This window comes from Bison bison, unplaced genomic scaffold (genome assembly GCF_000754665.1).
Source record: "Bison bison bison isolate TAMUID 2011002044 unplaced genomic scaffold, Bison_UMD1.0 scf7180017864508, whole genome shotgun sequence".
Classification (NCBI taxonomy): domain Eukaryota; kingdom Metazoa; phylum Chordata; class Mammalia; order Artiodactyla; family Bovidae; genus Bison; species Bison bison.
Window position 1 is genome coordinate 1311946 of NW_011495064.1, and position 27069 is coordinate 1339014.

At 39.2% G+C, this 27069-nt stretch overlaps 1 protein-coding gene and 1 pseudogene across 3 annotated transcripts in view; one reads left to right on the forward strand and one right to left on the reverse strand.

Moving 5' to 3' along the window:
* Positions 1-27069, forward strand: part of ANAPC1 (anaphase promoting complex subunit 1) — a 109245-nt gene that overhangs the window by 16548 nt on the left and 65628 nt on the right. For 2 of the 3 annotated variants that reach the window (XM_010829546.1, XM_010829547.1), the window contains exons 6-20: positions 850-901; positions 1125-1225; positions 1811-1893; positions 2973-3046; positions 4734-4879; positions 5517-5737; positions 6436-6645; positions 9310-9405; positions 11701-11791; positions 11891-11956; positions 15962-16096; positions 17456-17593; positions 18161-18221; positions 20165-20352; positions 25219-25293. In XM_010829546.1, the coding sequence (XP_010827848.1) occupies positions 850-901; positions 1125-1225; positions 1811-1893; positions 2973-3046; positions 4734-4879; positions 5517-5737; positions 6436-6645; positions 9310-9405; positions 11701-11791; positions 11891-11956; positions 15962-16096; positions 17456-17593; positions 18161-18221; positions 20165-20352; positions 25219-25293 (1737 nt within the window). The remainder of the gene's footprint in view (positions 1-849; positions 902-1124; positions 1226-1810; positions 1894-2972; positions 3047-4733; positions 4880-5516; positions 5738-6435; positions 6646-9309; positions 9406-11700; positions 11792-11890; positions 11957-15961; positions 16097-17455; positions 17594-18160; positions 18222-20164; positions 20353-25218; positions 25294-27069) is intronic. The other variant, XM_010829548.1, reaches the window with a different exon arrangement.
* Positions 9690-10911, reverse strand: LOC104980777 (annotated as a pseudogene).

The window sequence follows — 27069 nt, forward strand, 5'->3', positions numbered from 1 at the left end:
TCCAAGGAGTAAGCATCTTTTAATTTCATGGCTGCAGTCACCATCTGCAGTGATTTTGGAGCCCAGAAAAATAAAGTCTCATACTGTTTCCACTGTTTCCCCATCTATTTCCCATGAAGTGATGAGACCAGATGCCATGATCTTAGTTTTCTGAATGTTGAGCTTTACGCCAACTTTTTCACTCCTCTTTCACTTTCATCAAGAGGCTTTTTAGTTCTTCACTTTCTGCCATAAGGATGGTGTCATCTGCATATCTGAGGTTATTGATATTTCTCCCGGCAATCTTGATTCCAGCTTGTGTTTGTTCCAGTCTAGCGTTCTTTAGATAATTTCGATGTGATTGTCAAGCATGCCAGTTAAAGTTTAATGGTTTTTAAAAGTTTTCCTGGTATGTACGTACACACACACACACACATTTTTAAAATGAGCGTTTAATGAGGGATTTCTAGGTGTGTCAAAGAGTGATAAGATCATTAGGTAAGTCTGGAGATTATGAAATAGCTTGGCAGTTTTCAGCTTTTACAATAATCTTTAGCTTTGTATAGGATATAGTGTTTAATATAGATTGAATCTCTATTTGAATTCACTTCTGCTTCAAAGCTTCTATCTAGTAGGTTTGTTGATTTTTGTCTTCCCTTTTCTCTTCATAAACCTTATTAGCAGACATAGTTTATCTGAAAATAGTTATCATTAGTCTAATTTTATCTTATTTTTCCTTATTCCCATATGTATGTGTTGAGCTGATAAGGTGGGACAGTTATGTACATGACACTATTATTTAGATATTATTAATTAATAGGTTATTTTTAGATACCATTTTCTTAAGTAAGCATTTTGTTTTGATTTTAGGCGTTGTGGTGTGACTTCATTATATCACAGGATAAGTCTGATAAGGACTACAGTAAGTTTCTTTTTGAAATTTTATTTGATCTTATGATTCAAAATGTTTATCTCATTTTTTTTTTCCAGTCAAAATAGGTAGCCACTAATAATAGTGGCTTACCTTGAGCATTTTTATGTTGTTCATTAAAGAATTTGTGCTATTGGAAATTGTAACTTGTATTTGGGAACCTTTTTTGAAAAAAAAAAAAAAAAAAAGCATGTATCTTGTACTCCCTTTTCAGGTAGTGATGAAGTGGAAAGATGCATATGTATATTGCAAAGCTCATGTATCAACATGCATAGCATAGAAGGAAAGGATTACATAGCTTCTTTACCTTTTCAGGTAAGTCTGAGTGTTTCAATCTTTTTGTGTTTTATTGGAGCTTATTCTTGAATTAATTGATTTCAGAAGTACTGCTGCTCTCACATTGTGTAATCACAAATGTTATTTTTACTGAAATAAAATAGCTAAATTTTAGCAGCTGTAATTGCTTGCCATTTCCATCCTTTGCCTAAAAGGTAAATTATCTAGTGAAGTGAATTGTGAAATCTTTTCTGGGAATTTTTTTTTTTTTTTTCATTTTAAGTACATTTGTAAGAAATCACTTTGGTTATACTCAACCATTTGAGCAATATTAGTGTTTTTCCTGTTTCTCATTATCTTTTTTCATGCCCTAATGCAGTCATTACCCTTTAATCACATTGTCAGTTTGGTACTGATATTAGCACTGGTGGGAATATTAGATAAAACTTCTCTTCCGTATATTTGATTTTCTCTTAGATTTCCTTGTTAGAATTATAGATGGTTAGTCTGCAAAGCTCTTATTATATTGGAAGAAAAATCTAATGTTCTATATTGTTTCATAAAAACATGTTATAAAGAGTCATTTCTTTTACTTCTGTTTTTCCTTACCCTTTTACCAAATAGGTTGCAAATGTTTGGCCCACCAAGTATGGATTGCTGTTCGAACGAAGCAGCTCTTCATGTGAGGTTCCTCCAGGCCCACCCAGGTATGCAGGTCAGAATATGATTCCTTGGGCTTTTTCTGTTGGTTCTTAGGTAAAATTGCTTGCCCAAAAGTTTGGGATGATGAAAATTACCATGCTGTCAGTGCAGATAGATGCCTTTTCTCTCACCTCATCATTGTACACTTGTGAGTTCTATTGGTACTTCTCTCTTGGCACTTAATTATCTCAGCTTTTGTCCCCCAGGTAGTAAAACTGAGCGAACTCTTGGCTTAAAGATAGTAAGACTTAGTTCTTAGCTCTGCCATTTTTTTCCATTATGTTACTTTGGGCAAATCTTTAGCTTTGGCGTTAGTTTCCTTACCTGTTAAAGGAAGAATACTGTCTTTACTTGCTAGGTTTTATGCAGAGTTTTAATGAGCTAATGTGTACAATCTTTGACATAGAGCTTCCTAGTCTTAGGTGTGTAGTAAGTGGTAATGTGTTTAGTTTGTCTCCCTAATCGGCTCTCAGCTCGCCGAAGGGCAGGAACATCCAGTTACCTGTCAGTGTGTTGCAAGGAGTAGATACTAAGTTTGGAGAAGGTTGCTTACAGATTGTGATCTCTTTCTGTGTTCAGATAGAAGGTCCGTTCTTTTCCTTTTTTTTCAGTCACTCCTTAAAAAGCAGCCATTTAATTTACTTGAAGCATTTATTCTTCTTCCTTTTTAAAGTACATGCCTTTGTAAATAGGTCTAGGGGACTAAATTTCTTTCCTAGCTGTCAGACACAGTGCCACTAAGAAAAGTGTTTTTTAAAAATGACTGCCTTACACCCCTCTCTTGGTTGGTCTGTAAGGTGGTGACGGCTGCTTGCGGGTCCTCCCTGGGCTACACTGATTCTGTGCTCTGTGTGTGTGTGTGTGTGTGTGTGTGTGTGTGTGTGTAGACTTACTCTGCATAAGAGAGATTTCTAGAAAGAAAATCGAAGATGCTGTGAAAAACGGTATGTCAGAGTTTAGAGGGTTGCTCTTCGAGACTGTAGATTTCTAGTTGCTAGTCTGCAGAAGACATTTATTTGCAGAGAATGTTCAAAATTTGTGCACAAATGGAGTTGGTGATTGATTGTTTATTTGTCCTTACTAGAGAACCTTTACCCACTCTGTTCAGCATGCTGCATCCACTGGATGAAATTACACCACTAGTTTGCAAATCTGGAAGTGAGTGTATTTTTATAAATTCTTTTACTCAGACTCTTATTTGAGTTTGGGAGTGGGGAGGAAATAAAGGAGGTTATGAAAATTTGATTTGTCTTATAAAGGTAAAATAATTTAAGCATTAAAAAATAATTATGAAAATAATTCATATTAATTACTTCATTGAATATCCTGGTATTGACTTTAAACAACTCTTCTTTTAGTAAAAATAGAGCCAGGAATAGTGATAGATTTTCTAACTTAGCTGTAGATGACTCTGTACTCTGTTTCTCAGTAATTAATAATAAATCAACAGGACTTAGATAAACTAAAATTGTTTCTTTTTTCTGGAAAAAAGAAATGGAGAGCCTTAGACCTTTATGGTGTAAATTTTAATATTTCACTTACCCTGCTCATAATATAATTTTCTGGGACTCAATTTTTTTAATATTTTCTAGACGTATTTCTAGATGCTTATTTTAAAATTTTAAATGTGATCAAACATAGGTTATTATGAATAATGATACTTGAAGGCTAAAAAAAAATTATGTTTTTTAACCAGTTTTAAGGACATAGTCCCTAGTATATATTCTGAAATACCACTGAGATTTTTATCTTCTCTATCAGGGCTTGGCAAACTGCAGATAAATCCAGCTTATTTTCCTAAGCCTTATGAGCTAAGAGTGGTTTCAACCTTTTTAAAAGGTTGTAGGAAAAAACAAAATAAATTACGCTACTGATTCACTTTGTGAAGGTGGTGACAAAGCCTAAACTATTTACTCTTTGGCCTTATACAGAAAAGTTTGTTGATAATTCTATATTATACTGCTAACAACTACAAACAACCTAAGCACACGTGTCAGAGCATATGGTTGAATGGTATGCGGCCATTATTGCTCAAATTTTTGAATAATATTTGATAATCTCAGGAATTGCTTATTCATGTTAAGTAAGGTACAAAACTAAATGGAATATGATTCTAATTTTGTAAAAACAAAAAATATGTCTGTACAGGAAAACAAAACTAGGAGGAATGCTCCTAAAAATTTTAGTAATAATTATTTTGAGTGGAATTACGAGTGATTTTTCTTTCTTTATAATGTACTTCTTAATTTTATAACCCAATTCTTTTAAATTTTTTAAATATGTTGAGAGGAAAACATTTTGGAAACTGTCAAATAAGGAAATAGGAACTTGTTTGTGGTACTATAGATAGAAAAGCTGAACTCACTAGGAAAAAACTTATTTTTGCGTGTCTTCCCAGTAAAACAGAAACAGCAGTGTATTGTTCAGCACTGTTTGAATGGTTACCATCGAGGACAGATTTCATACAGAGGAAAAGAACCACTAAGGAAGTCAAATTTGGCAGAATAGTTGATTAAAATTTATGAATAAGTCAGTTATTAAAGGAATCATGGACCTTTTACCTGTGGTTGATGAGTTTAATGGCTTAAATTCATTAACATTTAAGTACATGTGTGTGATATAAAAGCTCATAACATTCTCATCTTTAATATATTTGAAGAAATTGATGCCCAAAGTAAATGTATTAAAAATGGAGAGTTAATTATGTCATATTAATATATTAATGGATTTCATGCCTTTATTACCTTCATTTCTCTGTGTCTTTAGGAATTGCAAGAGTCACTTCATAAACAAGTCTTGTGAAGCCCATTGTCCTATACTTGATCATTTCTGTTTTATCTTTAAGGTCTTTTTGGTTCATCACGGGTACAGTATGTTGTAGATCATGCAATGAAAATTGTCTTTCTCCACACCGATCCCTCCATTGTCATGACCTATGACACTGTTCAAGGTCTGCACTCTGTGTGGGCTCTCCGGAGAGTCAAAACAGAGGTAAGGGTGAAGGCAAGTCACTTCTTAACAGAAGAAGATAGTTAATACTGAAAACTTGCATATTTTTTTTTTTTGCTACTCATTAAAAATTATTTTTAAAATTTGTTTATTTTTAATTGGTGGATAATTGCTTTACAGTATTCTCTTGGTTTCTGCCATACATCAATATGAATCAGCCATAGGTGTACATATGTCCCCTCCCCCTTGAACCTGCCTCCCTCCTTCCACCCCAGCCTACCCCCGCTAGGTTGTCAGAGAGCCCCGGTTTGAGCTCCCTGAGTCACACGGCAAACTCCCACGGGTTCTCAGTTTTACGTGTGGTAGCGTGTATGCTTCCATGCTACTCTCTCCACTCGTCCCCCCTCTGCTTCCCGCACTGTGTCCTCAGTCTGTTCCATGCCTGCCTCTCCACTGCTGCCCTGCAAATAGACTCACTGGCAGCACACCATCTTTCTAGACTCCGTATATGTGTGCTAATGTATGATATTTGTTTGTATGCTTTTAGAAGACTCGTGAAATAAATTGAGTATCTTAGGGAAAAAAATGTTATATCTTTAATAACTGGCAACTACCCTGAAAGGAAATTGCCCTTCTAATCTAATGATTACCTCCCCATCCCCCTTCATTTTGACTTAAGGAAGGGAATGTTGTTTTAAAGTTCTCTGAACAGGGGGGCACCCCCCAGAACGTGGCTACTAGCAGCTCGCTCACAGCACACCTCAGAAGCCTCTCCAAGGGCGACTCCCCCGTGGCTTCCCCCTTCCAGAACTACTCCTCCATCCACAGCCAGAGCCGCTCCGCCTCCTCGCCCAGCCTGCACTCTCGTTCACCTTCCATTTCCAACATGGCAGCTCTCAGGTGGGACTTCAGTGTGGACGTGTTTCCTGGTTTTAAACAAGATGTCTCAAGAAAAAGATACCTTCTTTTTAAACTTTCTGTTGTGATTGGAAGGATTTAAAATTTCTCTTGACAGCTTCTGAGTACCTTTTAGAAAAAAAAGCAGTATGCCCATTGAGCTATTTTTACCAAGATTCCAGGCCTACTGTGTTGCCTTGCCAGCAAGTCATGTGTAGAAGCTGCCAATTCTTGTTGTTAAGAGTGCCAAATTGTTACCACTGCTTGGCAGCAGTTTGGTGAATATTAATTCCTGAGATATTTTGGTACTGTTTTCTTTTGTCTTAGTTTGCTTTAGCTTTTGTTTTTATTAGTATCTATATAATCTGGGTTTTGTTCATATGTATATGTCTGAGTACCTAAGAACATAGTTTAGACTTTTTTGAATAATCTAAGCGATTCCTTTTCTGAGGCAGAAGATGAACTGATTTTCAGTTAAAAAAAGAATTATTCCAGCAGGAGTTCTAAATCTTTAGAATATAATAAAGCGTGTTAAACCATTTAAGTAGCTGTTTTTTTTTGTTTTTTTAATTGTATTTCTGACTGGGTTTCTGCCTTGAATATTTGCATGACTACATCGAGTTTGGAAAGCTTTATTGGAAAGTGCGCCGTGTCAGCCTGTGTTGTTAATTATGGTGCCCTCTTTTCTGTTTGTTTTGCAGTCGTGCTCATTCGCCTGCCTTAGGAGTGTACTCTTTTTCAGGGGTGCAAAGGTTCAACCTTTCAAGCCATAATCAGTCTCCAAAGAGACACAGTTTTTCTCATTCTCCAAGTAGTAATTCTAATGGCTCCTTTCTTGCGCCAGAAACAGAGCCCATTGTTCCTGAGCTTTGTATCGACCACTTATGGACAGAAACGATTACTCGCCTGAGGTTTGGAGGATATATTTTTATATTGAGAGAAAAATGATGCTAAAAGTTTTAGAAAACACTTGATATTCTGTGTAAAGCTTCTTGCTATAAGCAGTTACAAATACTTACAAAAATGCATAGAAATATATATTAAAGGCTACCTAAGTTTCAGTAGAGAATATTAGTGATATTAAGATGATCATAAAAATATTCTTTTGTTATTTGCTGTTTCCTCCTTCACTTTGTAGTAGTAATCTCTCCCGTTTGAAGTGTTTGCTGTTTTAGGGAAAAACAGTTAATTTGTGTAGTTTAGGCAACTTGGGGTTTTATAGCATTTTTCTGAAGTTTTGTCTTTGTTAGTTGAGTATCAGCTGTTGTGTGAAACACCACTCAGACCTCCATTCTACACGACCTTCCTCCTTTTATGTTCTCTTTAATCCTTCATTCAGTCAGTGCCAGTGTGTGTGTTAGTGGCTGTGGTTTATCAGCAAGCAGGTCACTGTCCCTGTCCTCAAAAAAGAGACATCTGGGGGGTGGTGGCACTGCACATCTGCAGACAGGACTTTGAAAAGACAGCTGGGTATTTTCTGGGTGGGTAAGTGGAGAAGGCACAGTCGTTAGAGGGGATCAGGAGAAAAGTTAGGAAGTGTGAATGTGTGGTATGTTCCAGGAATTAAAAATACTGTCAATTTGTTTATGTAGGAGAAGGGGAAAGGGCTGCGAAAGAGGAGGTAGAGAGAGAGAGCCGTTGGGGCTGTTCTGTCTCATGAAAGCTGTAAGGAGGTGCTTTATGTGTGAGTCATAAGGACAGGGGGAGGAGCAGTCACTTAACAGTGGGGACTGAGGCAAGGCAGGTGGATTGGAGTTTATAGTGTGTGTAGAGGTTGAGTTCCTGGGGTTCTGGAGGGCCTGTGGATGAACAGGGGTTCTGGTAACCCTCTGGGATCAAAGATAGTAATCAAAGGTACGGGTGGTGTCTAGGCCTTTTCTTTAGAAGAGGATTTAACATTCATTAGATTCCCAGTCTGTGACCTCTGAATAGTTAAAACCAGGCTGTGTAGAACCAAAAAGGGCTAGGGACTGAAGTCCTGGGAACTTAACGTTTGGGGAGGAGGTTGGTGAAAAGAGATAAGGTTGCTGCAGACAGACAGAGCAAGGGAGGTCGGGGGGAGGGGAAGCAGCAGGACAATCATGGAACATGAGAAAGGAGGCTTGAGATGAAGGTGTCAGTGTTGTCAGATGCAGGTGAAGATTGGCAGTGAGGGTGGGCTCAGAGGCAGTACCTGCTGGCAGTGAGTTCCCGGTGACTTTGTCCAGAGCACCTTGCGTGGGGTAGGGTGTAGTGGGATGGGGTGGAAAAAGTCAGTGGGGACTGGAGGGGTGAGCATGGATACACAGACTGTCCACAGAGTCCTTTGAGTGGGAATGAGGGTCCAAAACTAGCTGGAGGCACCTCAGGGTCCAGGGAGGGTTTCATTTTTCCTAAACTATGTTAGAGAAAATTCATCTTCCTCTTTGCCCCTAAATTCCTCAGTGTGTTTCTCTAGAAAGTAAGGACGCTTTTTTTTACCGAACCACACTACCATTTTTACAGTCAGCTAAGCGACTAGTAAGTCCTTCATATAATCTGATGTTTTAGTACATCTGTGTATTTAAAGACTCATTTTAAAGTGAGAGAGTAGGCTGCAAAGATTACACACCCAGAGCAGGAGAGCATTGAAAATACAGGGAAGAGGAAGTGATTGATGGAACAAGGAACCAGACAGGCGCTCAGGAGCAGAGACTGGCCCTGGGGAGAAAGAACGTGATGATTATCAAATAGGCCGCACTGGGGCTCCCGTGAGATGGAGGCCACACCCGTGCTCTTAGGCCAGCAGGTCAGTGACACTTGGAGGAGAGTGAAGATGTGAGTACAGGCTTGAAGTAGGTTCCATTTTTGTTCCTTGTATATAACAAAAATTCCCTGTATTTAAAAATCATTTGTTTTGGGACTTCCCTGGTGATCCTCTGGTTAACTGCATGCTGCCAATGTGGGGTGGGGGTTGGAGTCACAGGTTCAATCCCTGATGAGGGAACTGAGATCCTATGTGCTGCATTGTATGGCCCCAAATTTAAAAAAATAAGTAAATGGAATGAAAATACTGTCACTAAAAGAAAAAAAAAGTCATTTCTCCTTAAATACCTTATTGCTAAGTTGGATATATTGCAGATGCTTATTTTACAGTTCCAGTCCTCTGCACCGCTCTGCAAAGAAACTTTTGCAGAGAATAGAGAAGTTTGGGTATGGTTTAAAAAAAAGAGAGGTAAAGTGGAACCTAATCTTAGAGAGTAAGGATAGATTGGAGAAGTCATGTTATAAAAAGTCTGACCCCTTAGACCTTGTAAGAGATAGGAATTCAAGTTTGCATTACTTTGGCTGTAGGCAACTAGCATAGTGTAGAATTAAAAAGGTAATGATTACGTTTATTGTAATTTTCCCCCAAAAAGCTATGTAGTGGACTCAGAATCAGAGCTGAGAGGAATCTTAGAGATGATGAAGTTCAGTTCTTAGAAGTGCTTTTGTGTCTTCAAAGTTATTGCTTGGCCCAATTAGTATTTCTTGTATTTTCAAAGACTTTTTATTAATATCTGAGGTAGATTTTTAAGCCAGTGCCACCATTTTCTTTATTAATATATCTATTACAGGAAGAAAAATTCACAGGCCTCCAAAGTCTTTATTACATCTGACCTATGTGGGCAGAAGTTCTTGTGCTATTTAGTAGAGTCTGAGCTCCAGTTACGGTAAGTGTGTTTATGTTTCTCATTTAATCCGTGTAAATACATTTGTGTTTAGGGCTTAGTCGCTCAGTTGTGTCTGACTCTTTATGACTCTGTGGACTGTTGTCCGTCAGGATACTCTGTCCATGGAATTCTCCAGTTAATACTGAAGTGGGTTGCAGTTTCCTTCTCCAGGGAATCTTCCTGACCCAGGAGTTGAACCTGTGCTTCTATCTCTAGGGCTGTTCTTTCTTTTCTTTTTTCTCTTTCTCTCTCTCTTTTTTTTTTTTTTTGCATAATAACTTTATTGAAATAATTTATATACCATGAAGTTAACATGTTTTAAGTGTATAATTAAATGATTTTTAGTAAATTTACAATTGTGCAACATCACCACAATCCAGTTTTAAAACTTCCTCTATCACTTTTGAAAGATCTTTTGTGCTTGATTTTAGTCAGTCTGTGTTCCCATTCCCGACCTCAGACCACCAGAATATAGGCTTTCTGCCCCTGCAAATTTGCCTTTGCTGGATATTTTATATAAATAGAATCATACAATAGATAGTTTTTTGTGTCTGTAACCTTCTTTCTCTTGGCATGTTTTTTAGGACCCCCCATGTTGTAGCATGCACAAACATTTTATTCCTCTTACTGTGTAGTACCACATTTTGTTCATTGGTTGATGGACATTTGGTTTGTTTCTACTCTTGACCGTTGTGAGTTACGGCACTATGATCACTGGAGCCAGAATCTTTGTGTGGACATATGTGATTCATGTTCATAGATAGGTAGATAGCTAGGAGTGGGTCAAATGATAAATTCATTTTCAGCTTTTTTTTTTTTTGGTCCTCTGAGGCATTTTATTTGTATGTATTACATCCCTAGAGAAGGAATCCAAGGATTTTCCCTCCTGTGTGTTTTCGTTGCTTCCTCATGGTCCATGATTCCAGTTGAGGTTGTCAGTACAACGAAACCAAACTGATGGGATGGGAGCAGGTTATTCGGCCATTTTCTAGATCTTTGAGTTGCACATCAAATCTGGGGCTGATCATTCCACACTTACTTAGCCTGCCTGTGAGGTTCACAGAAGTTTTCCCAGCCCTGTGATCATCATGATTTCAAATTCGCCAATATAGCCATGCTTCATCATCACAGTTAGAAACCTGACGATGACTCTGGAGCACGGCCTAATAAGGACCTGGCGTTTGCCTCTCTTTTCGGCATTGTTGATACTCTTGAGAGCTTCAGCCAGGACACTCATGTGCACCATTCTGGCAGCACGGAAAGATGCTGGAAAGAGGACTCATTGGCAGCTTTTAAATTGCCAAATTTGTTTTCCAACTAAACTGCACCATTTTACATTCCGCCCAGCAATTTTTGAGTGTTCCAATTTTTCATCCTTGACAACATTTGATATTGTTATTTTCTTTGATCGTAGCCATTCTGGTGTGTTTGAAGTGGTTTTAATTTGCATTTCCCTGATGACTTAAGATGTTGAGCATCTTCTCATGCACTTATTAGCCATTTGTTTATCTTCTTAGGTGAAATATGTATTCATATATTTGCCAATGTAGTGACCCTTTAATTTTGAAATTATTACAGGTCATAGGAAGTTGTAATGTAGTACTTGTCCCCAGAGGTAACATCTTACACAACCACAGTGCGTTACCCAAGCAAGGAAACTGACAGCAGTACAGGGCACAGACCTTGTTCAAGCCGTCAGCTTTACATGTGCTCGTGTGCGTGTGCGTGTGGTTCAGTGACGTTTTCTCACGTGTCGCTGTGTGTAGACACCACAGTCGAAATTCTGAACTTCTTTATCACCTCGCAGATCTCCCTCATGCTAGCTACCCTTTAGAGTCACATACTCCACACCCTGGACTTCCCAGGTGGCTCACTGGTAAGAAACCCGTTTGCCACAGGAGATGCAGGAGACAGAGGCTCGATCCCTGGGTCGGAAAGATCCCCTGAAGGAGGAAATCATAACTCACTCCAGTGTTCTTGCCTGGAAAATCACGTGGACAGAGGAGCCTGGCGGGCTACAGTCCATGGGGTTGCAAAAGAGTTGGACACGACTGAGTGGCTAAGCATGCCCGTCACACCCACCTCCCACTGTCCCCAGTCCCTGGCAGCCACTAATCTGCTCTGTCTCTGTAATCTTGTCATTTGTCATTGAAGATGTTATATATATGGAACCCAACAGTAAGTAACCTTCTGAAATGGGCGTTTAACAGTCAGCCTAATACCCTTGAATTAAGTATAAGTACAGGTTTGTTGCATGTATCAATAGTATATTTGTTTTTTAATTTGAATGTTTAGATGTGTAAAGTTTCAAGAGAGTAATGATAAAACGCAGCTCATCTTCGGCTCTGTCACGAACATCCAGGCAAAGGATGCAGCGCCAGTGGAGGTAAATGCAGGCATATTTCTTGAGAAGTTGAAACTCTTTATACTTTCTAATTTGCACAATTGGAAAAAAAATTTTTTTGCTTTTTTTTTTTTTTTCAAGAAGATAGACACTATGCTGGTCCTGGAAAGCAGTGGAAACCTGGTGCTGTATACAGGGGTGGTGCGGGTAAGTAACACATAGCACCCCAGGCTGTCGTAGGACTGCTTCTTTAATTGTTATTTTTTAGTGTTAGTTGGTATTCAAAATTTGTTACCTCATGACTGGAATTTGGCAGATTTCTATAAGAGTTGAAAATGAACCCTTGGGTTTAGGTTGAACCTTATTTGGAGTACTTCCTGGTGGTGATGAAGAACCAGCCTGCCAATGCAGGAGATGCACGTTTGATCCCCAGGTCGGGAAGATCCCCAGAGAAGGAAATGGCAGCCCATTCCAGTATTCTGGCCCGGGAAACCCCATGAACAGAGGGTCCTGGTGGGCTTTAGTCCATGGGGTCGCGGGGGAGTTGGACACGACTCAGCGACTAAGCGACAGCAACCTGGAGGCCTAGGTCTCATGGTCATTAGATGGCTTGGCATTAGGAACACAGTGTGGTTGCGGTAGCATCAGTGAATGCAGATAAGTTATTTTTTAATAAAAGGAGAAAAGGTTAACTGAAGTTTTATAAAGATTGTAGTTTTAAAATTAATGTATGGTCAGGTTTGTTAACTTTCAGAGCTTTAGTAAAGTTGCATTACGTTAAATGTATATTATATAGTATGTTGGCTGTCTCTTTTTAAACAGTTGTGAAATTTATATACAGAACGATGTAAATTTTACACGTGTAAAGTATGACACTTAAATACACACAATTTGAAGAATAATGAAGTGAACATTCATATGCCCTCTACCCAGGTTAGGAAATAGGATGTTGCCCATAGTTTTAGTCTCCTGGTGTTCTCTCCCCTGTCATCCTCATCCCCCAGAGGTAGACAGTGTCTTTTCTTGCCATAAATCAGTCCCGGGTTTTTTGTTCCTACTTTTTGCAATTATATCACTAAAGAATAAGTTGTTTCTTTGTATATGAATTTTCATATAAATGAAACATACCATATACTCTTCTCTGACTTGACTATTTTGCTCAATATCATATTATTGAATATTTTTAGATATATTTTGTAGACACAAAGCTGTTGTTGACTAACTCTTACACAGTTTTCCGTTGCATAATTACACCAGAACTTTACCAGCCATGAGGATTGTTTTGTTGTGTCCGCTGTTTCTTCTGATAAACAATGCTTAAAAGGGTTTTTAAAAAACATGTATCTCCTAGTGTTTAGAATATATGCATATTCAACTTAGCCCAGGGATGCCATATTGTTTTCCAAAGTGTAGGTTGTATCAAGGTTGCAAGGTTGTACTCCTTGCCTCCAGCAGTGTGTGAATTCTCAAAGCTTCTTTAGTGTTAGTGCTTCAGTCATGTCCGACTCTTTGCGATCCTATGGAGCACAGCTTGCCAGGCCCCTCTGTACATGGGATTCTCCAGACAAGAACACTGGAGTGAGTTGCCATTTCCTTCTCCAGGGATCTTCCCGACCCAGGGATCAAACCTGCATCTCTTACGTCTCTTGCATTGGCAGGTGGGTTCTTTACCACTAGCTTCCCACCTGGGAAGCCCCAGTCTTCATTACATTATTGCTAATCCAAAGTACTATTTTTTTTCCCCCAAATCAGTGCCTCATTAGAGCCAGGTGAGAATGAAGGTCCAGCCTCCCACCTGGCCTTTGTTCACAGGCGGTAGTATTTTTCCTCAGTGTTTGTCTGGGGTAGATTGATTATTGTCTAAAAGTTCTCTAGCTTGTTAAGCTACTCCTTTCCTGATTGGGTCTTTTTTTGGGGGTCTGCTCCCATGATGAAATTGTGGTGTGCTTGAACTTCCACCCTACCTCGAGGCCAGTTTGAGAACTAAATGGTGTTTAGTTCTCAGATGTTTCACTGTGTCTTTGTCAGTCACACAGGGGTCACTGAGAGGCCCGCCCAGGATTTCATGCACATATTTAGAAAGTCCTTTTCTCTATTTCCTTCCTCCCGATCCCTCTCCTCACTCCCTACTGCCTAGTTATTGCAGGGTGGGGCTGGAATGGAGTGCTCCACCCGCAGTCTGTGGAGGAAGGGTGGGAAGAGGTAGGCCAGCTTATTCCTACAGAGTAAGGATGAGAGCCAGGCTCCTCCCCCTTGACCATTGCTGCAGTGTGGGGAGGTGTGAGGGGCATATGCCTGGCGTGAGAGCAGGGTCTGCAGTCTCTGCAGCTGCAGAGCCATTGGCGGGGAGGCCATGCTGCCTGGTTACTGCAGAGCAGAGGCTCAGAGAGGGTAGGCCTGGCCTCCCGGCTTTGTGCCGGGGCAGAGTGCTGCCTCGTCCCCGTAGGTGGGATGGTGGATCCCCGCCCCTCATCTCCATCCACAGGTCTGGATGGGGCCAGCACCAGGGCTGTGGCTAGTTTTGTGTATTTGACTGAAGTGGGGCAGATGTGGCGAATGTGCTTGTTCCCTGCTTGGCCACTCTTCCTGACCAAGTTTTGGCAAAAAGAGCAGGGTATTTGTGGGCTCTCTTTTGTTCTGTGCCTGAGAGCATTTCTGGGTTGCAGGCCCCTCAAGAGTGCAAGGCCTGGTTTTGTCTCTCAGTCGTGTCCGACTCTTTGCAACCCCATGGACTGTAGCCTACCAGGCTCCTCCGTCCGTGGGATTCTCCAGGCAAGAGTACTGGAGTAGGTTGCCGTTTCCTTCTCCAGGAGATCTTCCCAACCCAGGGATTGGGCTCCTCCGTCCGTGGGATTCTCTAGGCAAGAGTACTGGAGTGGGTTGCCGTTTCCTTCTCCAGGAAATCTACCCAACCCAGGGATCGAACCCAGGTTTCCCACATTGCAGGCAGACGCTTTACCATCTGAGCCACCAGGGCAGCTCAAGTAGAGAGGTAGAGAAATGAAAACAGAAAGGTAGGGGGTTCATACTTCATTCCTGGTTCTCAGGCCCCCAGCCTGTCAGCGTTCCTCACCTTCTACAGCCCTTAGCTAGTTGTATCACACATTCATGCAGATCCTGTTGTGGTGGTGGTAGTTAGTGGGAGTAATAGCATAGAATGCGCTTATTCCATATTTTTATGATCTGGAGGGGTGGTTGCTGATGTTGTTTTTTTTTTTAAAAACCTCCACATGCTAGTTCTGACTGTCATTTTTATTTTTTATTCCTAAGGATTTTATTGGACAACTTATGTAATTTTATCAGTTTTCAGGTAGTGTATTCAGATAGTATATTTATGTACATATACATAAATATGTATATTGTTAAAATTCAGCTTTAGTTCTGAATATCCTTTTAGTCTTATCAAGAGTTTTCAGGGGGTTGGGAGAGAGTTCAAGAGGGGGGAACATTTGTATATTTATGGCTGATTCACAGTGTATGACAGAAACAGACACAACAGTGTAAAGCAGTTAGCCACCAGTTAAAAATAAATTAAAAAAAAAGTTTTCAGACTGTGTGGACGTGAACTTCTGTGTTGTTTTTCTGAGAATCCTACGGGTGGTTAAAAGAAAGAGTGATTAGCGTGATTGCTGACTCACTCTTTGAAGGTCAGTGAGAAGTTTATGTCTGGTTTCCTGAGGAAGAAGTGTCTGAGAGTTTGTGATGGATTGCAAGCTGGAGAGCACAGTTTGGACTAGGTTGGGTTTAATTTCTTGAGTGTCACTTCAGCTTAATATCTTTTGGCCCCAAGACATAAATGACACTTTTTTCTCTCTGGCAGGCGACTTAATAAGACTGATGTTTATAATCTCTGAAAGCTTAATGTGCCTGCTGCCTTTACCTCCAATAAGGTGGAAAAGTGTGTGGTATACTTGCATTTTGTTTAATGTCTAACTGTATTAACATATCCCCTGTTTCCTGCCTTCAAAAAGTTCTTAGTAATGAAAAGAAGGAATCAGACTAAGAGAATTATGTCAAGATGTTTGTATGTAGTTGGATGGTGGAATTTGATACGTGATTAAAATTTTAATTCTCCCTGTTTTTAGTTGTGTGTGGTGAGCATAAACTTTGAAATAGCAAAAGAAATACATGCTTACATGCCTTAATGTTTCATTCAAGAACATGATACATGAAAGCTAATATTTTTTCCCCATATTTTTACATTTCTTTCAGGTGGGGAAGGTTTTTATTCCTGGGCTGCCAGCTCCCTCCCTGACCATGTCCAACACGATGCCTCGGCCCAGCACCCCGCTTGACGGCGTTACTACTGCTAACCCTCTGAGTAAGCTGCTTGGATCCCTGGATGAGGTGAGAAGGGGAGTAGGTGTTGTCAAAAATTGATAGTGTTTTAGAAAAGTTGGGTCAAATACTAGCTTTTTCCATGGTTAACTTTTTTTCTGTTTTAAAAACTGTAAAATTGGAAGTTTAGCTAATGCTTGTAGAATATGAATATTTTCAAACACAAATGATTCGGTAAATGTGCAGTGATTTCTCTTGTGATGTGTGAGGTGCTTTTCGAGGATGCTGCAGTGAGGAGAGGGATGCATTCTTTTTCATCTAGGGATCTCACAATTTACTTGTGTGAATCAGATGTACTGTCTGTTTTAAGAAATCATAATTTAATGCTCGCTTCGGCAGCAATATACTAAAATTGAAATGATATAGAGAAGATTAGCATGGGCCCTGCTCAAGGATAACACACAAATTCGTGAAACGTCCCGTATTATTAAAAGATAACTAATGAGAACCTACTTTGTAGCACAGGGAACTCTGAGACATGTGTCTGACTTGGTTTGGACCTGGAGGACAAATAGAATATTTGCAGGTGGAAGGGGGCATTTGGGTAAAGAGGAATCCCATGGGCGTGGGCATGGAGGCAGGTCAGTGCAGAACATTGCCAACATATAATTGTACCTCCGCCTCTTGGCATACAAGTTAAGACTCAACAGGTCTGTGGAATGAATGAATATTTTTAAAAATCCATGTGGTCTGTTGGGTAAGGCAGGGCAAGGGGTGGGATATTCTAGTATTATCTATGTACTAGATACTGTTCCAAGCATTATATGTGTATTAACTCATTTAGTCCCTTAAAACAGCTTTATTAGGAAAATATTAATCCTTGTTTTACAAATATGTACATGGAGATACAAGGAGGTTACTTACCTGAAAACATACAGCTCATAAGTGGTAGAGCTGGTATTTACACTCCACCTGACATGCTCTTAAAGATTAAAGGATAAAAAGGTTTTTCATTCTGAATGCAGTCAGTAGGACATTGTAGGTTTTAGAGCTTGCAGTTAAGAATGTTAGGATTTGTGTTTTAGATGGGTTTATCTTGGGATTAAAGATAGACCAAGTGGTATTAGATCCCAAGTGGTATTAAACTGTGGGGCCACTTACTTTTGATTCCTTTCTCTCTTGGTCTTGGCCCCTCAAGTCCAGGTTATCTCCACAGCTCTCCAGTGCCATTGATTAGATGTCCTGTTTTTATTGACTTTTTATAGCTGCTCTTGGTGGGGACGTTGGGAAAGGCTACTTAGTCATACTTAACTGAATGGTGTAAAATCATTGTGTATAATTGTTAGACCATCTGCAAAAAAGACATGTAATTTCTTCATCCTAATTTCTCAGAAATGCTTCACGTGTTGTATTTATGACCCTGTACAGGTTCTGGTGTCCCCAGTTCCAGAACTGAGGGATTCTTCAAAGCTTCATGATTCTCTCTATACTGAGGATTGTACTTTCCAACAGCTTGGGACTTACATTCATTCTATAAGAGACCCTGTCCGTAACAGGGTAACGCTAGTAAGTGTGCACATTTATTTTTAAAAGGTAGAATAGCTTTCCAAGAATTATGGCTGTCATGTAAAGTTTGTCAGAATGTAGAGTTTTGTCTGAAAAGTGCAAACAAATATTCCATGTGGTTTTTTAAAAGCACTTGTAATACATCATATTTTTGCCCTATTTTTCTTTAAAGTAGTTTCATCCCACTTTTTTCTAAAGTTTTTATATTATTAAAAAATGTATTGGAAACAAAGCTTGTTCATTCAGTTCAATTTTAATATAGACAATTTTTTTGTTGTTAAAAGTGAGACTTTTGGTGATGGTGACTCTTAGTGTCTATATGAAAATTAGCCACTTTGTTTAAAGATAAGAGTTTTTGTTAATGTTTTACAAATAAGCACATTTGTTGTGTCTGAAATTTCAAAGTATTCAGTTCTGTTTGAAAATACTACTTATTTTTCGTTTATTTTATTGCATTTTTCTTTGACAGGCAGTCTTGCTAAGCATCAGCTATTTTTTAGACATCCAGAGATTTAGAATGAACAGATTCTATTCACTTGCCCTTATTTGTTTCCATCTTCTCCCTAGGAACTGAGTAATGGCTCCATGGTGAGGATCACTATTCCTGAAATTGCCACCTCTGAATTAGGTATGGTTGAGGATCAAACCTCACGTTCATGTGTTCTTAGTTTGATTTAAAAGATTTGGAGTAATTGCTGATGTACATTAGTAATTGAGGCTTTAAACGTTTTGCTGTTTTGGAGCCGCGGGATGGGCCTTCTTCCTGCGCCGAGAAGCAGTGACGCGCCGCCGAGCACTGTGTATGGCCCATCCGTGTGTGCGCCAAGGCTGGGGCCCGGGAGCGCATGCTGGTTCCACTTCTGTGAGCCTTCTCAGGGGGAGGACGCTGTGCAGTGAGATTACAGCATATGGACACGCCTCTTGCAAGAAAGTCTGAGAAACAAGCCCAAGCAACCAAAACAGATTTTGGCATATTTGATGGTTTTTAATCCAAAAATAATCTCTCAATTGTTAAGAATAATTGAGAAATTAACATAATTGCCTTTGAGGAAAACTTAACATTTTAGCAAAAATATACTCCGAAGTATTTTGATAAAATCAGAGTCTGCTTGAATAATTATTGAAATGCAATTTGGAAAGTACTAGGTGGAGAATATTTCTGAACGTAGAATAAAGAAAACCATGTAATCAAAAAGATTTGCCAACAAATGTAAGTTAAGAAAACAATGCCTGTGTGATATAAGAAAATTCAGGATGTCTGTTAGTTTCAAAATCCAACTTCCAGTGCAGAATGTTGGCAGATTTTGTGATCTCTGGAATTTGCCAAGTGGGTTGGAGTGCCTTTCTCATTTTAGGAAGTACTCTTCATCAGTGTGGTAGATGATACTCTGAGTTGGTATGGAGCTGCCTTGCTTTTCTAAAAGGTATTTAGCCAGTGATCTCAAGAACTATAAGCCTAACCAAAATGTATAAAAACAATTAATGGATTAGTTAAAATAAATAAAAACAAAGTGAAATCTTAACTCTTGCAGGAGCAAATAGAAGTCACATAGTTCGTGCACAGAAGGTTTTGTACTTGATAAAACCTTCCTCAGCACCTCAGTCGGTATCTGGTTTACACTGATTTTGGATTCAACCATGACAAACTTGGTTATTTGCTTTTCTGACATTGGTTTCATTTGATTCCAGCCTTGGTTGTGTGTGCACACACATAGCAAATTGATGAGAAAAAGCATATACTGCTAAGGATGGGCCCTGGTAACAGTGAATTTGGGAAGGGAAGGAAAAAATCCTCTAAAGAGACTATGTGGGTATACAAAAACATTGCAGCTCGGGGCCATTTCCTGCTAAAAGCAGACCTAGGCCTCTTCATAGCCATAGCCCTTGCCCCCTGAGGGAGTCGCTGTGTGACAGTGCAGCGCTGTAACTGATTGTCGTACTAATGGTATCGAGCCATTAAGACAGGTGTAGACTACATGGTATTGACTGGTCTGTTTAAGACAGAGAGCATGTAAAACACCATAGAAACAGGGCTGTCAGAAATAATGAACAGTTAAAAGCTTTGGTTAACCAGAATGTTTAATCATTTACAGCATATTTTAAAGCTAGGTGAGTGTTTTTATTTGAGGATGTATGTATTGATTATTCTGTATTTACTGAAGTATTGAAACAATATTTTATATAAATTTATTAATGTAGAAATTGTGTGGTTTTGTTAGAGTGATCTTTAATTCATTGCCCAAACTAGGACATTTTTGAGAGCAAAAATGGGAAGCTGTTGGGGCCACAGATGTCAGTCAGTTCTGTCTTAGGTAACCTGGGCTATGTGGTTATTCTATTTCTGACCCTAAATTGATGACGAAAACACTGCTCTGAGACCTCTCACAAGCCCTGTTAAATTCAGACTCAGATGACTGGCTAGGTCAGGTTTGTGTCCCACCAGCTCTTTAATGGCAGTTCCCTTTTCATGGCGCTTGACCTTTATATAGCAGTGATTTAAAAACCGTAGTAAAAGGGGAGAAGAAATGCATGCCCAGAAAGCATACTAAAACTAATCTTTGCTTTCAATAGTACAAACTTGTTTGCAAGCGATTAAGTTCATTCTGCCGAAAGAAATAGCGGTTCAGATGCTCGTCAAGTGGTACAGTGTCCACAGTGCCCCAGGAGGGCCCAGTGATCACTCAGAGTGGAACTTATTTGTGACGTGTCTCATGAACATGATGGGTTATAACACAGACCGCTTAGCATGGACAAGAAATGTGAGTACATATGATCATTTTTCCTCCTGAGATACACGGTTATCAGTGTAATGTTTGCATAATTGGTAACACAACATTCAGAGTATGTAACACGCCAGTGTACTAATAGGCATACCTTATTCATCAAAATGGAATAATGCTAAGGCTTATCGTATCTATGCATTTTAAGTCAAATAGTACTTTAATGATAATGTTTTGTAATTAGAATCATTCTGTTTTTATAACGTAAACCACTTTGACTGTTATTTCTCATTTCATCGTTGTAACATGGGTGTAAATTATGCTTAGATTAGTAGGAGTAGTCTTGATTTTACTGATGAAGAAACTGAGTCAGAAGGAGATCACAGACTAGAGAAATCTCTAAACTGGGCCTACGGTGTATCTTCTGACTCATGGCTTAATGTTCTTTTCTCGAGGCCCAGACTCTGTTTTTCCACATTATTGCTTGGTCTGTGAGGAAGGTTTAATTTTGAAGGGGATTTAAAGTACTTTAGCCTAAATATCTAGTCTGTCAATGATACAAACTAAGCTCCTCATCTCCCTCCCGAGAAACTTTCTTACAGGTCCTTCATAGGTTATTTACAAATCAGCAGGGTAGGGACTTCAGTCTTGGTGTTTTCGTTTTGCTTCTGGAGGTCTTTCCCAGGACAGCCTTGCCTGGTTCACTCTGAAGAAATCACTCTAGATCACACTTACCTTTCCCTAGGTAACTCAGCTGTACCTGTCAATACATTTGGGTTTCATACCAGCAAATCCATTAAAAAAAAAGTCATTGTTTTTCTTCATTATAAAAGTATACATGCTTACTAAGGAAAATTTGGAAAATGGAGAGATTAAAAAGAAAATAATACTAAGAGATAACCACTGTAAACATTTTCATTGTTGCTTCTCATAAATATCATATCAATGAAAATTTCCCATATTAAAAATTCTTCAACCTCCCTCCCCCGATTATCGTTCTCATAATAGGCTACAATATGGCTTTGTCATAATTGTGAAAAAGTGAAAGTATTAGTTGCTTGCTTGTGTCCAGCTCTTTGTGACCCCGTGGGCTGTAGCCCACCAGGCTTCTCTGTCCATGGGATTCTCCAGGCAAGAATACTGGAGTAGAGGGTTGCCATTCCCTTCTCCAGGGGATCTTCTCAACCCAGGGATAGAACCGAGGTCTCCCATATTACAGGCAGATTCTTTACTATCTCAGCTACCAGGGAAGCCCCAATAGCTAATAATTGAACATTGCTGAATCAGTTTTTTTTCTTATGAGTAATTTGAGTAACATTTTTGTATACACAAATCTTTAGATCTCTAGTCAGTTCTCAAGAATTGAACCTTAAAAGAGGAATTACTGGGTCAAATAATGTTCAAAAAGGACTGTCTGTCCAATCAGCATTCTCACCAGTGTCATTTAAAAGTGCCTGCTTCACCACCCAGATTATTCTTGGTGTGCTGAACCTTTGCCAACTCAGAATTTTTATTATTTCTATATAGGTAAATGGGGATGGGTTTTCCAATTTTTTTTTTTTTAACCTCTGATTCATCCCTGCCTCGCTTACATTGTCTCCAGCACACTGGTTTCCATTGTTTGTCCTGAACAAGGACAAACGTGTCCAAGCGTGTTCCTACCTCAGGGTCTTCACACTTGCTCTTCCCTCTGGAGAAAATGCAGGCTTGCCAGATGGCTCAGTGGTAAAGAATCTTCTTGCCAATGCAGGAAATGCAGCTTTGATCTCTGGATTGGAAAAATCCCCTGGAGAAGGAAATGGCAACCCACTCTAGTATTCTTGTCTGGGAAATCCCATGGACAGAGGAGCCTGGTGGGCTGCAGCCCATGGGGTCTCAGAGTCAGACCCGACTGAGCACACATGCACGCTGGAGAAAATGCCTTCATCAGGCAAGACGAGCTGAGGCCTTGGCCCGGTGTCACCTCAGCGCAGCCTGCTGTGTCTCTTCTGTGTAGAGTTGTACTTATCCCTTGTCTCCCACTTATTATCCTCGTTACCTGTTTTATTTTTCTCTTAGCACTCGTTAAATATGCTATGCTGTATATTTTACTTATTTTGTGTGTCTCTGCTCCCATTAGGAAGGTAAATAGCAGTGCCGGGCAAGGATGGATGCCTAGTGAACATGTGCTGAATGAAAGCCCTTGTCCAACTAAATGAAGTATTGTTTTTAAGAGTTTATATATGTTATATCATATGAAAGAACTGCCTTCTGCAGTTTCCTTGGGAAAAGTTTTACTGGGAAAATAGACAGTTTTCTTATTCCAAACAATTGTGTGAATGCTACTTCAGTCCAGATTTTTCCATTCTTTATTAAATATGAAAAAGTTGAGCCTTACAGAAACTGAAGGTTTCTACATATGAATAAGTCTGCTTCAGCTTCTTGTAGTTTCTGCGTGTTGCTGTCCTGCAGGACTTGATGAATCCACATCACTGTGCCTCATTCTCTCGCAGAGGGCCAGTAACCCCTCATGTTTCCTGTTGTAGAGAGGACCGAGTACACAGCTGCTTATTTCTTTTGTAAAGAAGAATCTGACTCTGACTAATTTGTTGCGTGGTAGCCCTAAGAGAAGGAACAAGGAAATGAGCCCTGAGACTGAGTTGCTTTGACATTTATTTGGATGACTGCATAGTTAAACCTTGTCTTGGTTGTCCTTACAGTGAAAGCTCAGGATGAAGTGGTCCTCAATGGCAAATAGTTTTTATTTTGTTTTGTCCAGATATATCCTCTTTGTTTTCAGTAAAGTAATAGGGTGGAGAGTAAAGAGTACAGAATTTCTGCCAATGACCAGCTATGTGACTCTGGAATTTCTTTGGGCCTTCCTGAATTTACTGATGTTAAATGACGGCTCTGGGCCAGATGATGTTTCTTTTTGGTTCACAGGTTCTGTGAGTGGTTGCATCTGAGGTTAACTGTTCTGTCCTTTGGGATGCTCATATTTTCATCAGATATTGAGTCCCTGCTGTGGGCGAAGCATGAAGCCAGGCTTTTCAGATAAGCATTAGGCAAGACAGATAGTTCCTCCCATTGAATCAACTGTCCTAGGAGAAAGCAGATAAATGAATATTTTGTAGTCGGATTATGATAGATCAAGGTCATTGATCCACAGGATTACATAACAGGGTTGGCTAAGCAGTGACATATTAAAATAATGAAAATAAAACATCCATATGTGTGACAGAAAGGTATCTATATCAGTTTCCACTATTCTTTCCCGTAACTCCAGGTCTTAATGAATTTGACAACCATAACAGGGGTGTTCTTTCTGATTGTGGGACTTAGACTGTGTATGTGTATGCATGCTGTATTTGGTTAAAGTTTCAGGTAAAATCATTTCATTTGTTGCTTTGATTTTACTCTTGTCATTTTTGTTTTTTGATAATATTGTATATAAGTTGGGCTCAGTTTTTTTGTGTGTTTTTTAATACATTCTTTTAAAAAAATTCTTTGCCATTATGGTTTATCACAGAACATTGAATATAGTTCCCTGTGCTGTACAGTAGGACCTCGTCCTTTGATATTGTAAATGTGATAGTTTGCATCCATCAACCCCAGACTCCCAGTCCACCCCTCCCTCCTCTCATCCCTGGGCAGCGGTAAGCCTGCTCTCTGTGTCTGTGAGTCGCTTCTGTTTTGTATGTAGGTTCATTTGTGTCACACTTCAGATTCCACAGTGAATGAGATCATACAGTGTTTTGTCTTTTTCTTGGGCTGTTTTCTTTGAATACTTCATAAGAAAACCTGTTCTTTTGATCAGTTCTAAAAATTAACTTTATTCAGTTTTATATTTAAATATTCAGTTTTAAATATTGCTGTTTATGTTTAGTTTTTATATATAAATCAACTTTCAGATGAATGAGATTGATAAATATGTAGGTTTCTATAGCATAGGAAAATAGACCATTTTCCTTTTATATGGTTATGATTGAAGAACTAATAGTTCAGTGACTGTGCAAAGTAGCAGAAGGGGCTAAGGTTATGCCAGAGAAAATTGGATTAGGCTGAACTTTTAGAAAACTGCTTTTATGTAACTGTATTAGGATAGGCTATTATAACAGAAAGCCGTTGAAAGATATAGTGGCATATACAACAGAAATGTGTATCTTGTTCCTTTAACAGTGCTTAGCAGGTAAACAGGCCACATGGTTTAATTAGGGACCCAGGCTAATGGAGCATCTGTCCTCTTCAACCTGAGGCTTCAAAGATCACCTTAGAGTTGACACCACCCAGTCAGATGCGAGGGATAGAGCGTAGGGGAGCACGCATGGGAGGTTTTCATGAACTAGTCTGGCATTGATGACGTCCACTCTCATTGATAGTCACTGTCACAGGGCCACATCTCACTGTGAGGCCTGGGATACAGCAGCCTGGCTGTGGGTCCAGAAGAAAGAGGAGAACTCAGATTTTGGAGAGCACCCATTTCTGCCAGAGAATTGTTGGGCTGTCACTATAGACAGACTCCAAATATATGTCTAAATGTATGTTTGCTTAGCTCTGACATTTGGCTAACATTGGGTTGATTCTCTGAGACTGGGTGTGTTTTGGATATGACTAATGGTCCTTGTTCTACCAATGGAGTGAAGATCTATGTCATGAGAGAAGTGAGGAGGAAAGGAAGCTACTGTTGCAGAACCTATGAGCCCAGGCACCAAACTAGATGCTTTATATAGATGATTTCATTTAATCTTCACAATGACCCTAGAAGAAAGGTGTTTGTATCATGTTTTTCCAGATGAGAGAAAGAAATTTGATGTCATTCCTCAGTTTCCATAATTGGTAGAACTGATTACTGAGTCCTTTAAGTTGATCTGTTGTAAGTGATAAATTTACATGATTTTTCTCTTCTCTTTTGGGGTTATCTTCCAGTTTGACTTTGAAGGATCACTTTCCCCAGTCATTGCACCCAAAAAGGCAAGGCCTTCTGAGACGGGATCTGATGACGTAAGTATTGTTTTTTCTTGCTGATACAAATTAATTTGTGGATACTTGTACCAGTCCCCCATATTTGTGGTGTTCGTGTTGATTTGTGCATATTTCTAACAGCTTTTGCTTATTTTAATACTGAATGACAGTTATTTTGAAGGATAGGGCCTGTCAAGTTTTCTGATTATTTATTTACTTTTCTCTTTAATGATCATCTTAAAATTACTAAACATACATAGTGCTGTATGTTATAAATTTGAGTTTATAGATGTTTTACTGCCAATTCATCACCTTAAGTGACAGCATTTACTATGCAGTGTTTCTTTAAGTTCTCAAACATATCAGATTCCATGGGTATATTCTTGTGTTTCAACACATTCTTTTAAAATTGAGGTATAATTTGCGTAAATGGAATGTTTAGATCTTAAATTTACAGTTTGATCAGTTTTGACAAATAGACACTCATGTAATCCACACTGCTGTTAAGGACAAAACATTTCTGTGATTCTATACAGTTCTCTTGAGCCATTTTTAATCAAAGCATCCACTGATTTGATTTCTATCATATGTTAGTTTTGCCAACTCTAAAACTTAATATAAGTAAAATAATATAGTATGTAGTCTTTGGTGTAAAGCTTCCCTCATTCAGCATAATGCTTTTGAGATTCATCGATGTTGCAGATATCAGTAGTCTGTACCTTATTGGGACAGTAGTATGACTATACCATGGTTTTTATAGTCATTCTTCTGCGGATGTGTATTGCCATTATTTGACTATTATGAAGAAAGCTGGTGTCCACATTCAGGAACTAGTCTTTGTGGACCTGTATGTTCATTTCTCTTGGCTAAATGAATACGTAGCAGTGCACTTGTTGGGTCATTGCTGGTCTCTGATTGATTGTACCATATTGTACTCTGACCAGCAGTACATGAGTTGGGTCGTTGCTGGTCTCTGATTGATTGTACCGTATTATACTCTGACCAGCAGTACATGAGTTGGCCAACATTTGCTGTCAGTGTTTTTCCTTTTAACCATTTGAGTGTGTACAAAGTAGTTTCTCTAAGTGGTTTTAATTTGCTTTTCCCAAATGACTCATCACGTTAGGCACTATTTCACGTGCTTATTAGCTACTTACATATCTTTTTGTGAAGTTTCTATTCAGGTGTAAATTGGATTTTAAAAATATTTATTGATCTAAAGTTCTCTATATATTTTAGATGTGAGTTCTTTGTCATATGTGTGTTTTGGGAATATTTTCTGCCACTATGTGGCTTAACAGTATCTTTTGCTGAGAAGAGTTTTTTATTTTGGTTGTCTGACTTATAAATTTTTAATTTTTATGATTGGTTCTATGTCTATTGCAAGAATTTTAAGTTAGAATAATACACTGTATTAAGCCTGACAGAAACACCAATAAATTCCAAGTTCTGAAGAAACCATGGATTATCTCAACACAATACAACTGTACACAATACAACCATAGACTGTCTCAATACAATACAATAAATCACAAGTAGAAACTATTTCAGTTCAGTTCAGTTGCTCAGCCGTATCCAGCTCTTTACCATCCCATGGACTGTAGCACGCCAGGCCTCCCTGTCCATCACCAACTCCTGGAGCTCACTCAAATTCATGTCCATTGAGTCGGTGATGCCATCCAACCATCTCATCCTCTGTCTTCCCCTTCTCCTCCCGCCTTCAATCTTTCCCAGCATCAGGGTCTTTTCAAATGAGTCAGTTCTTTGTATCAGGTGGCCAAAGTATTGGAGTTTCAGCTTCAGCGTCAGTCCTTC